The sequence below is a fragment of the Cherax quadricarinatus genome, chromosome 18, assembly GCF_038502225.1.
Source record: "Cherax quadricarinatus isolate ZL_2023a chromosome 18, ASM3850222v1, whole genome shotgun sequence".
Classification (NCBI taxonomy): Eukaryota; Metazoa; Arthropoda; class Malacostraca; order Decapoda; family Parastacidae; genus Cherax; species Cherax quadricarinatus.
Window position 1 is genome coordinate 29,422,707 of NC_091309.1, and position 14,683 is coordinate 29,437,389.

General features: G+C 34.6%; 1 protein-coding gene across 1 annotated transcript in view; it reads left to right on the forward strand.

Moving 5' to 3' along the window:
* Rab4 (RAS oncogene family member Rab4) overlaps nucleotides 1-13,109 on the forward strand; it is a 128,564-nt gene extending 115,455 nt beyond the window's left edge. The window contains exon 6 of the mRNA XM_070086363.1: nucleotides 148-13,109. Coding sequence (XP_069942464.1) covers nucleotides 148-278 — 131 coding nt within the window. The 3' untranslated portion in view covers nucleotides 279-13,109. The remainder of the gene's footprint in view (nucleotides 1-147) is intronic.
* The last annotated feature ends 1,574 nt before the right edge of the window (nucleotides 13,110-14,683 follow it).

Sequence of the window (14,683 nt, forward strand, 5' to 3'; positions counted from 1 at the left end):
GAGTAATTCTTTATTATACTAGAATCTTTAGAGAAATGTAAACAGTGTAATTTAAAATAAAGCAGTTGGTAATATTTTACCCATAAAGAAAAAAATTAGCCTATCCTGACAATTTTAAATACCAGTACAGTAATGGCATTTCCACAGGTGAGCTGGATCCAGAGAGGATTGGCTCAGGCATCCAGTATGGTGATGCTACCCTCCGCCGCCTTAATCGAGCGAATAACCAGCGGCCTAAAGCTGGAGCAGAATGCATGGGCTCATCCTGTAGGATTTGAAGGACACTTTTAGGTTTATATTATATTGCTTGCCTATGAATTTGCTAGGATTTGTTTGCCAATAAAAAAAAAGTTGGAAGTCTACTGAAAGTCATCTAATAAAGCCAAGTTCATGACTGTGTCCATCTGTGTTAGGGCAGGACTGTGTTACCAAGACTGTTTTATCTGCTTTTTAGTACTGTAGTAGTATATTTATTTAATCAGATACTCTGAAAGACATGTTATTTTGATGCTTAAATCTTGATACTATAATACAGTTCATATTTGTAGACCAAACTTAAAAGGCAATATACTACAGTGTTTTATTGTGAAGAAAGTCCCGTGTTTTCTTTGTTTATATATCAAAGTGCAGTATTATGTTAAAAAATTTGCAAAGCCAAAGTCGATAAAAATTAAGTGTAAAATTGTTATTCGTGTATAACGGTCACAGGTCAATATATTTATACCCAGTCACAGCTAGCACTACAGCATAATACATGATTCTGAACATTTTATATTAAGGAATCAATAGAAATCTTACTCAAAACATTTTGCTTCTTTCAACATAAAAACAATAATCAGCTACTTAACAGTCACTGATTAACATTAATAAGTACTGTTCAGATTTAGTGAAGATATATGAAGAAGTTTGTGTGTAAGTATAGCATGTACTCATTAATTGCTGTCATCTTTATTACTACGTATATAAGTGTTAAGTTGTTAACCCTCAATACAATGTTATCAGGGCCTTTGTTTATAAAGTGAGTCATGCCTCGGATATATTTCAAAGTCTATGGTATATCTAATTTTTTCTGTATAGTTTGTAGTTAAGGAATATAATCACTATGTTGTGTATCACTTTGCTTATCAATTTATTTCTACACCTTTCATATCTCATAATGTAAGGAGACTTAAAAAATGTCCTTGATTAAAAAAATCAAGAATATATGAAATCTATATGCTTCACCATATTTTAGTAGGAAGTTCTGAGATTCCTCACCCTTGCCAGGTATGCTACGCTGTCCACTGTAAATCATTCTGCTGGAGGTTCTGGGCAGTTGGGGTAATATGCAAAATGATATAGACATGATAACTTTAGCAAGCAAGTCTTTCACATTATTGTTCTGTTTATTTTTTTCTGGATTCATGCCCTCAAAATCTAAAGTCTTGAAAAAGAGAATTGCAACTTCATGCCTATCAACTGCTCATCGCTCATTTATTTTATATCACTGTGTGTCACTACAGTTTTCTCACTGTTTACCAATTCCTTTTTTTCTTGTGCAGCTTGTTACATAGATCAGCTGCCAAATTCACTTGCTAGGGAATCAGGCTGGCTGTTCACTCTGTAATAATATTAAACAGAGTGGGGAGCCAGCTAAAGTGGTTGTCCTTCTCTTCTCTTCTATAATGTTATTAGAGTGAAGAGCCTATCTGAATTGCTAGCTTACAGAGCCAGTTGTTGATCTACATGTAATGTGGTTAGAATCTGGAGCATTTGTAGCACTTGGCCTTACCCTACATTATTTTAATTGTGATAAATTATTGGTGGACCTTTCAGTCAATTACATTATAATTTAGTAATTTACATTACCTCATTACTTCTCTGTATACATATATTACTTTTCATCTTTGAATGTATTACATTATGTGATCAAACAGTACAATATTTGAATGTTTAGTGTGACATAAAATATATACATACGAGATAAGCCGAAATTTGGAAAAACCCTGAGCTGTCTGATTCATTATGTACATATCAACTTTGTAATGCATTCTACTTCAGTGAATTGCAGACGTGAAGCATTAGTTAAAGATATGCAGTACTTATTTAGGGCTCAGCATTTTACCTACTTTGCATTCTTGCATGATCAGTTGAACTGAGAGGACTCATTTACATTCTGCAGTAGATATAATCTTACATACTCTGTATATATATAGTATTAAGTATTTTCACTTTATTTTAGTTTGCTAAGGATGGTTGAGAGAATCCCTAAACAACTTAACGTGTGTGTGTGTGTGTGTGTGTGTGTGTGTGTGTGTGTGTGTGTGAGAGAGAGAGAGAGAAAGATATAGATAAAGATATAAAAAAAGATTGTCCATTGGCTGTGTGTATGAATAATTATTGCACTTAGTTCTAGATACAGAAGTAGAAATATGCTCGTAGTGTTCCATCTTCTATAATGTGTCACTTACATCTCTAAGGTTTCCATTAGTTTAAGCACACTACCTCCTTTTGAAGTCCACTTAAACTTGCCTCACCACTCTTTTTGTGAGGAAATGATTTATAAAGTTCTTTTCATTATAATTTGAAATTATAGTTTCTTGTTCTCCATATTACTGATACTATAATGTATAGATAATTATCTCCCCATGCCTTTGATATACCTTTGAAGAGTTTTGAGAGTTAATCTACTCTCTGAGCCCGGCCATGGGCTAGGCTCATCTGGTGTTTGCCTGGTCAACCAGGCTGTTGCTGCTGGAGGCCCACTACCCCAAATATCCATCACAGCCTGGTTGATCTGGCACCTGGTGAAGATACTTGCCCAGTTTCTTCTTGTTCCAGATGTTTCTGATATCTTCTGGTAAGATGTTGAATAGTCTGGGACCCCAGATGTTGTTACTGTGTTCTCTTATTGTCCCCACTGCACCCCTGCTCCTCACTGGCTTTATGTTCTTATGTTCTTGTAAATATTTTTCATAACTCATTTTTTTTTATGTCTAAAGATGGCATTTCCAATTCTTAGTCTTTTTTTTTTTTTTACCCTTAAATGGTCCAAACGTATATATACGTTTTTTCAACATCTGAAAGTATGTAAAAAAATGTATATCTTCTTTTTTGTTTTACATTTGAAAATGTGTAAAAAAAAACTTTTATCTACTTTTTTTTTTTTTTTACATTTGAAAATATGTTAAAAAAGTAGATCTACTTTTGTAGCACTACGAATTTGAACGTCGATTTGTTTGGACCATTTAAGGGTTAATAGGTTTTGATGTATGTTTTAAAAAAAATTATTGCATCTAAAATATAAAGGTGTGGACACCTATTCTAATGCAAATATTTCACATCCATGTGATACCAAGCTCTTTTAAAAATGCCAACATAGCATTTTTTTTTTTATATCCTTTTATAATAACCTGTTGTTTACAATCACCTTAATATCTTTATTTTTGTTTTGTTTTTACCTTCCTGTTGTTGACAGCATGTTATTTCTTCAGATTTCTTATCCTCTCTTCTCCAGTGCTCTTTTTTTTTTTTTTTTTTTCCAGCATTTTGACTTGTATTTTTTGTTAAACATTTCTGTAATTTAGAGAATAATCTTTCTCTTAAAGTATATTAGCATAATTTTTTGCCATTTTCAATTTGTCAGCTAAATAAAATTCTTTGGGAAGAGAAATATTAAATAGAATTACAAATGGACATAAAGTTATTCTATGCATTCTATCAGGACTCTGTGAAATCCTATCTGCTACTACTACTACATTATTAACTATTGTTTCTTTGTGACCTCTTAGGAATTTTGGTGAACCCCAGTTGTATTTTCTGTACAATAAGTCCTTACTTAGTCTCATTAATAGGTTCTTGGAAACTTCAACTTTAAGCGAAATGATGCTGTCCATCATCAAACCTCTTTAAAACTTCTAGTTTTGTTTCTAATGTCAATTTTTTTTTTTTTTTTTTTTTTTTTTACAGATATCAGGTGTGCACAGTGTACCTTTAGCACTCATTGCAACTGGGTTAACCCTTTGAGGGTCTGTGCCATAGGTCTATGGCTTTACATTGAGGGTCCAAACCGTAGATCTACGTCATGAGCTCAGCTCACTCTGATAAGCTGTGAGTGGTAAATTTGGGCCTCGATATGAGAGAATATATCTGTGGTATGTGTGCACCACATAAAACAAATCCTTCAGCACAGTACATAATGAGAGAAAAAAAACTGAGACTGTAATTTTTTATTAAAACTGCGACTTTGCAGTGTTTTTCTTATGTTTTTTTAGTTGTATTTGCGATTTCTTGGTCTCATTTGATAGAAAGAAAGATATATTACAGAAATATAGATGATTTTGATTGGTTTTAGTACTGGAAATGGCTTGAAACTGAGCTCAAAGTAGCAGAAATGTTAAATTTTTGCCGATGTTCAAGAGTAAACAAATGACCTCACACGTCTAATACACGCCTGCTGGTGGGTTTAATATACTTTCACAAATGTGGTGAAATTTTTATACAGTTATTACAATATTGCATAATAGTAAATCTTCTATTTTTTGGTTTGAATAAAAATTCATCATGTGAATAAAAAATCAAAACGGAATTCATTAGTAAAACCTGAAAACGTAACTAATGAACAGAGGAAATGTTAGTTTAGTGCCAGGAATACCTGCATTGTTTATGCTGGACCCTACTTTTGAACTTGGAGTACTTTGAACTTTGCATTAAATTGGCCAAATTACCAATTTCCGATCGCTTCATTTTGTAGTTGAAACAGTTGACTTGGCGAATTCTTGTGCTTAGTCGATAGAATAGAAGTAATACTAGTGAAATAGCTAAGAATTTGGTTGAGTGGAATAATGTAATTGGCCTAAAATGGGAGTCAAAGTCGGCAAAATCGCCAATGTGTAAATATTGCTGTCACATCAAAATTTGCGAGAGCATAATTTCGTCAGTTTTCCATCAAATTTTGTACTTTTTGTTTTATTACCTTCAGAAAAAGATTCTCTACCATTTCATAAGAAAAAATAACAGTTATTTTTTGAAAATTCTTGGACACTGGTGCACACTTTGAAATTTGTCCTCTGGACCCTGAAAGGGTTAAATCAAGAAATAAGTGTTTGCAAAATAAAAAGCTATTAGGAGCACCTCCTACCATCACACAACAATTATGGTAGGCATACTGAGCGCTTTTGTACCACATCGTTTATTGTCATACATTTGTATGATTATTGTATACTACTTTACAAAATTTTATTTTACTGTCTCCACACACAGTGGCCCTGGCCGAGAATCAATTTTTTTTTTCTCCTCAAAGTTCTAGTGAAACTACATTGAACGAAACAACATTATTTGAGGACTTACTGTGTTTGAGTTTTTACATGTAATTTTTTTATTCATTTAAAAATTAGATTTTTTCTTTCTTTCTTTCTTTTTCAAAATGCTCCTCTCCATCAGGAGGTACAATTGGGGGTACGGCTGGTGGTGGTGGCAGCAGCAGTGAGGAGAGTTTCAGTCTCTGTTCTCTTCTTGCTTATTGTCCTCATTTGTAGCCTATTTAAATCTCAGATTGTTATTTAGCTATTCCAACTAGTTTGTTTCTTATTTTTGGAGGCCATTCTCTGGTAGATCATTCATGTACTGTTACATCAGGAATATGGTGGTCTCTAAGACTGACCTTTCAGGAGGACTTGCATGATAATTCTGTCCTAATGATTTTTCCTTATTACTGCCATTTATTTCCAAGGAGGTGCCTTCTTGCCTGGCAGAGTAGGCAAGTACGGTCTACCCACCCTTTCCTCTCCTATCGGATTTTTGTCAGCCAATCATGTAAATTCACCTATGTATGTAAACCAGTGTATACCATCCTTGAACTTGCCCTGGTGCCTCATAAAATGGTGCCTTCGCTCCAGGTTCTAACAATCTTCTTATTACCTTCACCATTACCTTGTATGCATGTTAGAGAAGCTCTGAGCTCTCTGTCATCCATATTGGAAATGGGCATCAATTTTTTTTTTTTTCAAATATTGTCTTGTACTGTTTATATCATTGTAAGTGGCATGCTTGGAACATCTGTTTTCATCTGTACTCATGGAATCCTATCTAATCTTACAGCCTTTTCTAACACTTTCAAGTGTTTTTATGCTTCTAACTTTGTTTCAGTATATCATTCTGCCCTTTTAAAAAAAAAAAAATTTAAACAATTCATAGAATATGTAAAAAAGTCACATTCGATAGTGAGGGTAACATTGTATTTCCAACAATCACCCACTCAGTGATTTACCTCGCCATTATTAAAGAGAAGTAGCATACTCTTACCTCATATCAGGTTAGACTAAGTTAATGTATATTAGCCAAATATATTTAATTTAACCAAACCTTGACAAAAAAACAAACAGTTCATGGAATGTGTTATCTCAGTATACCAGTGGCTTGGTAAATATGTACCGACATATTAGTTAGCAACGTCTGAAAATCTAACATAAGTTTATCTCGCTGGTATACATCACTTTTTGCACATTCTATGGATGAATAAAACAGCATGAAATTTATGGCATTTACTGAAGACATTTTGTCTCCCAGAGACTTCATCAATCTATACAGTTATAAAAAAAAAAGCATATATATATTTACAAGTTATAGAATATTATTTTCATCATAAATATAGTGAGGTAGATGATGAGCTCGTCATAGAATATATCAAATATAGTGAGGCAGATAATGGGCAGGTCATAGAATATTATATCATAAATATGTACAGCAACGTAGATGATAAGATGGTCATAGAATACCATATCACAAGTATAGTGAGGCAGATGAGCTGGTCATAGAATATTATATAAGTATAGCAAGGTAAATAATTTATAATATATTGTATGACCAGATCATCATCTATTTTGCTGTATTATTTTTTTTTCAACAAACCAGCCACATCCCACCAAGGCAGGGTGGCCCAAAAAGAAAAACGAAAGTTTCTCTTTTTAAATTTAGTAATTTATACAGGATATAATATTCTCTGACCAGCTAATCTTGTACATCATTTTATTTATATTATTCTACAACCAGCTCCTCGTCATCTACTTCACTAAATTTATCTTATTCACATGCTTGCCTGTATATTTTACCTTGGATATGCATATTATATGGTTCGTTTATAATTGCACATTTTGAGATGGGTTTCAGTATTTGCTGTTTCTGTAGGGATCTACCCCCCCTTTCCCATCTATTTCCAGCTGAGGTATAAGCTCCTGTTCCTTCATGAAGGCCTCTTGAAATCTTAAGTTGAATGCTTCGCTCATTTCCTTGTTTTTTGTGAGTAACATTTTTATTATTATTAATATTATTACTGTTATTGTTATTTCTGTTATCTTGTCTTAGATAGTAAGCTTCCTCTTGATATGACCACATCCTGAGGTGCTTATTCCTAGCTCTTTTGCTTATCCCTGTTTTTCAGTGTTCTTCAATCTCTGTGCTGTACTCCATGTCCTTTGCTCTGTTACTTTACTCTCAAGGTTTCTTTAGAGCTTTCTCTTTGGTTAGAATGAATATGTTGACAGCTTCTCAGCACCTCTGAACGAAAGTGTGGGGAAACTCTCGCTAAGCTGCTAGGGGACCTCGTCCCATCATCCTCATTCTTGTTCCTCCTCTTCCTTCCTTGTTCCTCTTTGATCTTCCTCCTCCTCCTTCCTTGTTCCTCTTTGATCTTCCTCCTCCTCCTTCCTTGTTCCTCTTTGATCTTCCTCCTCCTCATCCCCTTTTCTCCTCTCTTGTCTCTTTTTCTGTTCCCTCACCTCTTTTTCCCCTCTCTACTCTTGTTTCCCCTCCCTACTCTTCTTTCCCCTCCCTACTTTTCTTTCCCCTCCCTACTCTTCTTTCTCACTCCCTGTTTCTTTTTCATCAATATCATCATTATTGCCACTATCACTATCACTCATCATCATCAGCAGTCTCATTTGTTATTATTTGACCTTTGTGTATGAATGAATGTTTCTTCATGAATAAATTTTGCTTTTTATGTTTATGTATTATCATGTGTATGAGTGAGGGTGGGACCAATTGGATATACAGTATATGTACTATAGTTTTTACAAATTCTTTAGTTATCATATACATACAGTAAATTTGTTGTACTGTCGCAGAAGCCCTGTGTAGACCGACACTGAGCTGTGAGCCCAGAATTGCTTCAGGTGGACTGCAACGCTGAAAAAATCATATTGAACAAGAATGCCTATGCTTGTTTTAAATGTATGGCTTATCACTTAGCTTTGAATGTGATTATGTATGAGCATCAGCATATACTGTACTGACTGATGCTGACAGATGGAAAGGAGTTGGAATTTTACATAAGAGTCTAGATGTAGGATTAGATGATATCCAAGTGCTCTAAATTTGCATAATTTTTGTCTTTATATATGATTGTTCATATTTTTTTTTTTTTTTACAAGGTTTCTGTTTAATGAAAACGGTTCAATTTTCTAGTCATGGTGTAAAATTTGTAAAGGTGTTTTCTTTTGACTAGTGTTTAAACTTTGAACAGCTAGTGTTCATGAATCATGAAAGTTTACAAGGGGAAACTTCATATGAAATAATGGATTCATAAATTGTGTATGACCCTCTTGAGTTTAGTGCTTGATTTTAATATAATGATGATGATGATAACCATGAGTTCTAGAGTTATTTAACATTCTAAGTACAGTGTATTACATTCCTGTAATATAGCCAGAAATGTTCATTTTGTCAAAAAGTTATCAAATAAAGCTGTTTTCTTATAAAATGAAATCATTTATACTGATTAAATGATTAAGGAAAGTTGTTGAATTTCACCAATTATTGGCATGTGATAATTTAGTTATCCTTTGTTAGATACAATGACTAATGGTTGTGATTTTAATTTAATTTTTCAAAAGGGCAAGGAAAACCTTGGGGTAGTGGTTAATTCACTAAATTTACAACACAGATTTATATTTGCTCTTTCACACGGGGAGAGTGAAAAAAAATTTTTTATGAAGGCCACATTTTGTACAGAACTGCCACTCAAGGTTCTAGACCAGCCAACTCTAGCAACTCTTGCCCCCGCATTGTGGAAGCAAAGTGCATCTCAGATATTGGCTTTATTAACCCTTTGAGGGTCCGTCCCGTAGATCTACGGCTTTACGTTCAGGGTCCAAACCGTAGATCTACGTCATGAGCTCAGCTCACTCTGATAAACTGTGACTGGTACATTTGGGCCTAGATATGAGAGAATACATCTATGTGGTATGTGTGCACCACATAAAACAGATCCTGCAGCACGCTGTGTATAATGAGAGAAAAAAAATGAAATCATGATTTTTCGATTAAAACAGCGACTTTGCAGTGTTTTTTCATATGTTTTTTATAGTTCTATTTGCGATTTCTTGGTCTCATTTGATAGAATGGAAGACATATTACAGAAATAGAGATGATTTTGATTGGTTTTAGCACTGGAAATGGCTTGAAACTGAGCTCAAAGTAGCAGAAATGTTAAATTTTTGTCGATATTCAAGAGTAAACAAACGACCTCACACGTCTAATACACGCCAGCTGGTGGGTCTAATATGCATTCACAAATATGGTGATGATATTTATACAATTATTACAGTATTGCATAACAGTAAATCTTCTATTTTTTGGTGTGAATAAAAATTCATTATGTGAATAAAAAATCAAAATGGAATTTATTTGTAAAGCCTCAAAACATAACTAATGAACAGAGGAAATGTTAGTTTAGTTCCAGGAATATCTACATTCTTTATTCTGGACCCTATTTTGAAATTGGAATATTTTGAACTTTGTGTTAAATTGGCCAAATTAACAATTTCCGTTCACTTTAATTTGTAGTTGAAACAGTTCACTTGGCGATTTCTTGTGCTCAATCGATAGAATAGAAGTAATACTAGTGAAATAGTTAAGAATTTGGTTGACTTTAATAATGTAATTGGCCTAAAATGGGAGTCAAAGTCGGCAAAATCGCTGATTTGTAAATATCGCTGACGCATCAAAATTCGCGAGAGCATAATTTCGTCAATTTTCCATCAAATTTCGTACTTTTTGTTTTATTACCTTCACAAAAAGATTCTCTACCATTTCATAAGAAAAAATAACAAATTTTTTTTTTGAAAATTCTTGGACACTGGGGCACCACTTCAGATTTGGGCCTTGGACCCTGAAGGGGTTAAGAAAGGCCACTGACTCAAGCAGAATTTTTGGAGTGAAGTACTTTACAGTTTTTTGACAGCTTTGGTTTTGTATTAACAGTTCTGAAGGTGTGTTCATTTTAGGAATTAAATTGAGCATGTATTTTTTAGTGTGTTCACTGTATATGTTTTATTATATTTTTCCTCAGTCATACCTGCTACTTAATGCTAGGCATGATGTTACTGTGATACATTTTTATATATAGTTATGGAATGTTTTCAAAATGCAATCACTTAGATTATGTTGAATTATGTGGCTTCTCGTGATGGTAGGAAAATCAAATTTTATTTGTTTTACCTGGTATTTCCTTGGCTTTAAAGGTCATATATTAGTATTCTTTATAGTAGAGTATTTTAAAAAATGGTATTCAGTTCATTCATATATACAGTACTTGTATCACAGTTTCTGACCATAAGATGTATAAACACTTAGTTCAATGCCAGTTTTTTGGGATTTAAAATATTCTTGACTTGGCATACAGGTAATGTGCAGTCTTTAGGCTTTGAACCTAACAAACTAACTAGTTTCTGAGGATTCACATAAAATTATAATGTATGATGAGTAGCAAGACTCAAGATATCATGTCTGTTCTTCCTTTTACTGCAGAAGTGTTTCCTACCTTGTGAAGGCCAGTTTTTATTGATGCAGATATACAGTATATCTTGTGATGCTAGGTACTGTACTTATGTAGAGTTTATAATAATATATACATTTTGTCATGTCATACCACATTATCATATTTTAATATTTATTTATATACTGTAACTCATAATAACATTGTTATTTTATAACATTAATAACTGTAAAAATATATGTTACTCTAGTTTTGAGCAAAGGTATACATATTAACTGTCAAGGTAATAAAATAACTGAATAAGTACCAAATAGTGTTTTCAGTCTCATATTAAAATAGCAGTGAAACAGTTTGTACCTTTGTATTAGCTGCTTTATGGCAGGAAATATATATGTACAGTAAGCCCTTGATTTATTGGACTAATAGGAGGGAGTAGATGGCCAGAAATGTTGATTGTGGTAGAGATAAGAGGATTGTGGTGTGATTATTTATTTATTTATTTATTAATTTGAACATGATACAGAGAAGTACAAGGAATACAACTTTTTAAAGTGCAGCATGCCCAAGTCCCTTGTATGCAGAGCATTATGGGCAGCTTAAAATTTACTTAAGATTAACTTATCAATGATATATTCAGTGGTACAAAAATTATTGTAAAACAGATAACAATTTAGTACAAATGAGTATTACAAAGACAGGTCATATGGTCATTTACTGTGTTGCTGTGTAATCAGTAGAATGGAGTATTCTGTTAGGTAATGAAGTTAAATAGTAACAAAGTTTGATTGGGTCACAGGTTGACATTTATGAGATACAATAATGAGATACATAAATGAGATACAATTATTCAGTATTTATTTAGTTGTGGGTGAGTAAGTGATTTTTGAGAAGAGACTTGAATTTATAAACAGACAGTGTTTCTTTTATATTCACAGGTAATGAATTCCAGATTTTAGGGCCTTTTATGTGCATTGAGTTTCTGCATAGCGTGAGATGGACACGAGGAACATCAAAGAATGATCTGTGCCTTGTGTTATGGTCATGTGTTCTGTTGAGGTTGGTAAGGAGATGTTTGAGGGGAGGGTTTATGTCAGAGTTAAGTGTTCTATGTATGTAGTAGGTGCAGTAATAAGTATGGATGTTTTGTATTGTGAGTAGGTTTAGAGTTTTGAATATTGGTGGAGTGTGCTGTCTGTAGTGGGAATTTGTTATCATTCTGACTGCAGCCTTTTGTTGGGTGATTAGTGGTCTGAGATGGTTCATTGTTGTTGAGCCCCATGCACAAATTCCATAGGTGAGATAGGGGTAAATAAGTGAGTGATATAGGGCCAGGAGGACTGACTGTGGAACATAGTACCGTATCTTCGATAGTATGCCTACGGTCTTGGAAATTTTTTTGGAAATTTGTTGTATATGTGTTTGAAATTTGAGTCTATTATCAAGGTGGATTCCTTAGAATTTTCCCTCTGTGAGTTTTGTGATAGGTGATCCATTTATCATTATGTTAAGAGACACATCTGTAGCTCTGTTACCAAACTGAATGTAGTAGGTTTTGTCAATGTTTAGAGTAAGTTTGTTGGTCCTCATCCAGGTAGATATTTTCTGTAATTCGGTATTTACAGTATTGGCTAGCATGACTGGGCTCGGGTGAGAGAAGACGTATGTAGTGTCATCTGCAAATAGTGTGGGTTTGAGTAGTTGCGATGCATTTGGTAGGTCATTTATGTATATGAGAAAGAGAAGAGGGCCTAGGACACTTTCCTGTGGGACACCAACTGTAATTGGCTGTGCAGAAGAGTTTGCCCCATTTGTGTACACATATTGGCTTCTGTTGCTGAGGTATGACTTTAGGTAGTTGAGGGAGTGCCCTCTTGTAGTTGAGGGAGTGCCCTCTTGTAGTTGAGGGAGTGCCCTCTTATACCATAGTGCGACCATTTTATGTGGAGCAAGTCGTGGTCAACTGTATTGAAAGCTTTACGTAAGTCAATGAAGATCCCCAGTGGGACTTCTTTTTTCTCTGTTGCTGTATAAATATGTTCTAGCATGTGGATAATAGCATCATTAGTATTTTTATTAGGCCTGAACCCAAATTGACAGGGGTTGAGTATGTTGTGGGAGATGAGGTAGGAATAGATACGCTTATGGATTAATTTTTCAAAGATTTTAGAGAGAGGGTGTAAGTTGGATATTGGCCTATAGTTATTCAAGTCTGTGTGGTCTCCTCCTGTGTTCAGGAATCAGTTGACATAGCGTATTTTGCCCAGTATTTCCAGAGCCCATTAAATTAAGGTCCATTAAATTGGGTTTACTGTATATTATTAAAAACGATGTGTGTTGATAAAGTCATGCCAGAAAATTTTTGATATTTCCATATCCACATATACTTTTAAATATAATACGATTAAGCCCATATGAGTTTAGTGATTGTTTAAATATAATAGAAATCAGGGAAAGTTTAATATATAACAGAAATCAGGGAAGGGGCATGTCTGCTGTAAAAGCATAAAATTCATAAAAAGAGTGATTATTGGTTTATTTTATTAGTTTGTCAAAAAAAAGCTTAATGCAAAATGTGTAAAGGTTTTAAAGATATAGAGTAGTATTTTTGTAATAAAGTTAATAGAATTACCGACAATATGTAAAGTAAAAGGACACAAGTGCAACTAATGTGACATTTTATTGTGGCAACGTTTCGCTCTCCAGGAGCTTTGTCCAGCTTGACAAAGCTCCTGGAGAGCGAAACATTGCCACAATAAAATGTCACATTAGTTGCACTTGTGTCATTTTACTTTACAGTAGTATTTTTAAAAACATAACAATAAATGAAAAATATCTAAACCATCAGAATTGTAACACAGTAACGTGTTGGCAGATCTGTTGATAACGTATTCTTGAAGGTCTTGGGAACATAATTATATGATTGATGACAGCACATTATCATATTCCCTATTTTTATATGTATACTGCATCATTCACTGTTTGTACCTGATGCCTTGTTGACCTCAAGGGGGTAATATATCAAATCCCACTTCATTGCCGTAGGCATTTGCCCAGTCCAAAAGTAAGGCGAGCCTCCTACCTCGTTAGCCAGCCTGTGGAACTACCACGTTGGGTTGGTGATTACTCTGCAGTATATATATTTAACCCTTAAATGTAGATCTACGTTTGTGCGCATAGCACTCTGACCTTGATTTTCTCCCTAAGAAAGCATGTAAAAAAAAAAAAAAAAGTAGATCTACATTTGGAGCACCACGCGAGCGAGCATACGTCTACGTTTGGACAGTTTAAAGGTTAAAATGAACCTATACCTAATTTATTTTTTGTTATAGGACAAATTATAGTTTTCATATATTTTGCGTAATATTACCTCAAAATCTCTACTCAGTTTTTTTTTTTTTTAATCTTAGCCAAGATGAATACTAAACAACAGTTGATTGGTAAAGAATGCCATAGTGACCCTAGACAGAAAGAACACTGCCTTTAAGCATTAAATTGAATATCTTCCTCTTCTTCTTTCAACAAACTGGCCGTATCCCACCAAGGCAGGGTGGGATTTTTCCCACAGGCACGCTAGTTCCTGGGTAGGGGAAAGGGTACCGGGTTCCATCCCATTCCGTTGAGGTTCTTGGCGGTGGTGTAGTTTGCCATGGAATCTAGATCTCCTGGGGATGCCCCAATCCCTCTCCAGTCTCCCGAGGAGTGGCTTTGGGTGTCTTTCGGGCAACGGGTGTATCTCTGGAGGCTGCCTTTTGGATTCTGGGGGTGGTGGCCAAAGGAGATATGCTTTGTGGCGGATATCCGGTCGCCCTCTTTTGTCCACCGAGGTAGTTCGGCAGATGTGAGGTTGCTATCCCAGATTGCTGGTTTACTGGCATAAAGGGTAGAGTATGGCACGGGTTCCATGCCGCATCTTCGCTACTTGCGGTGCTG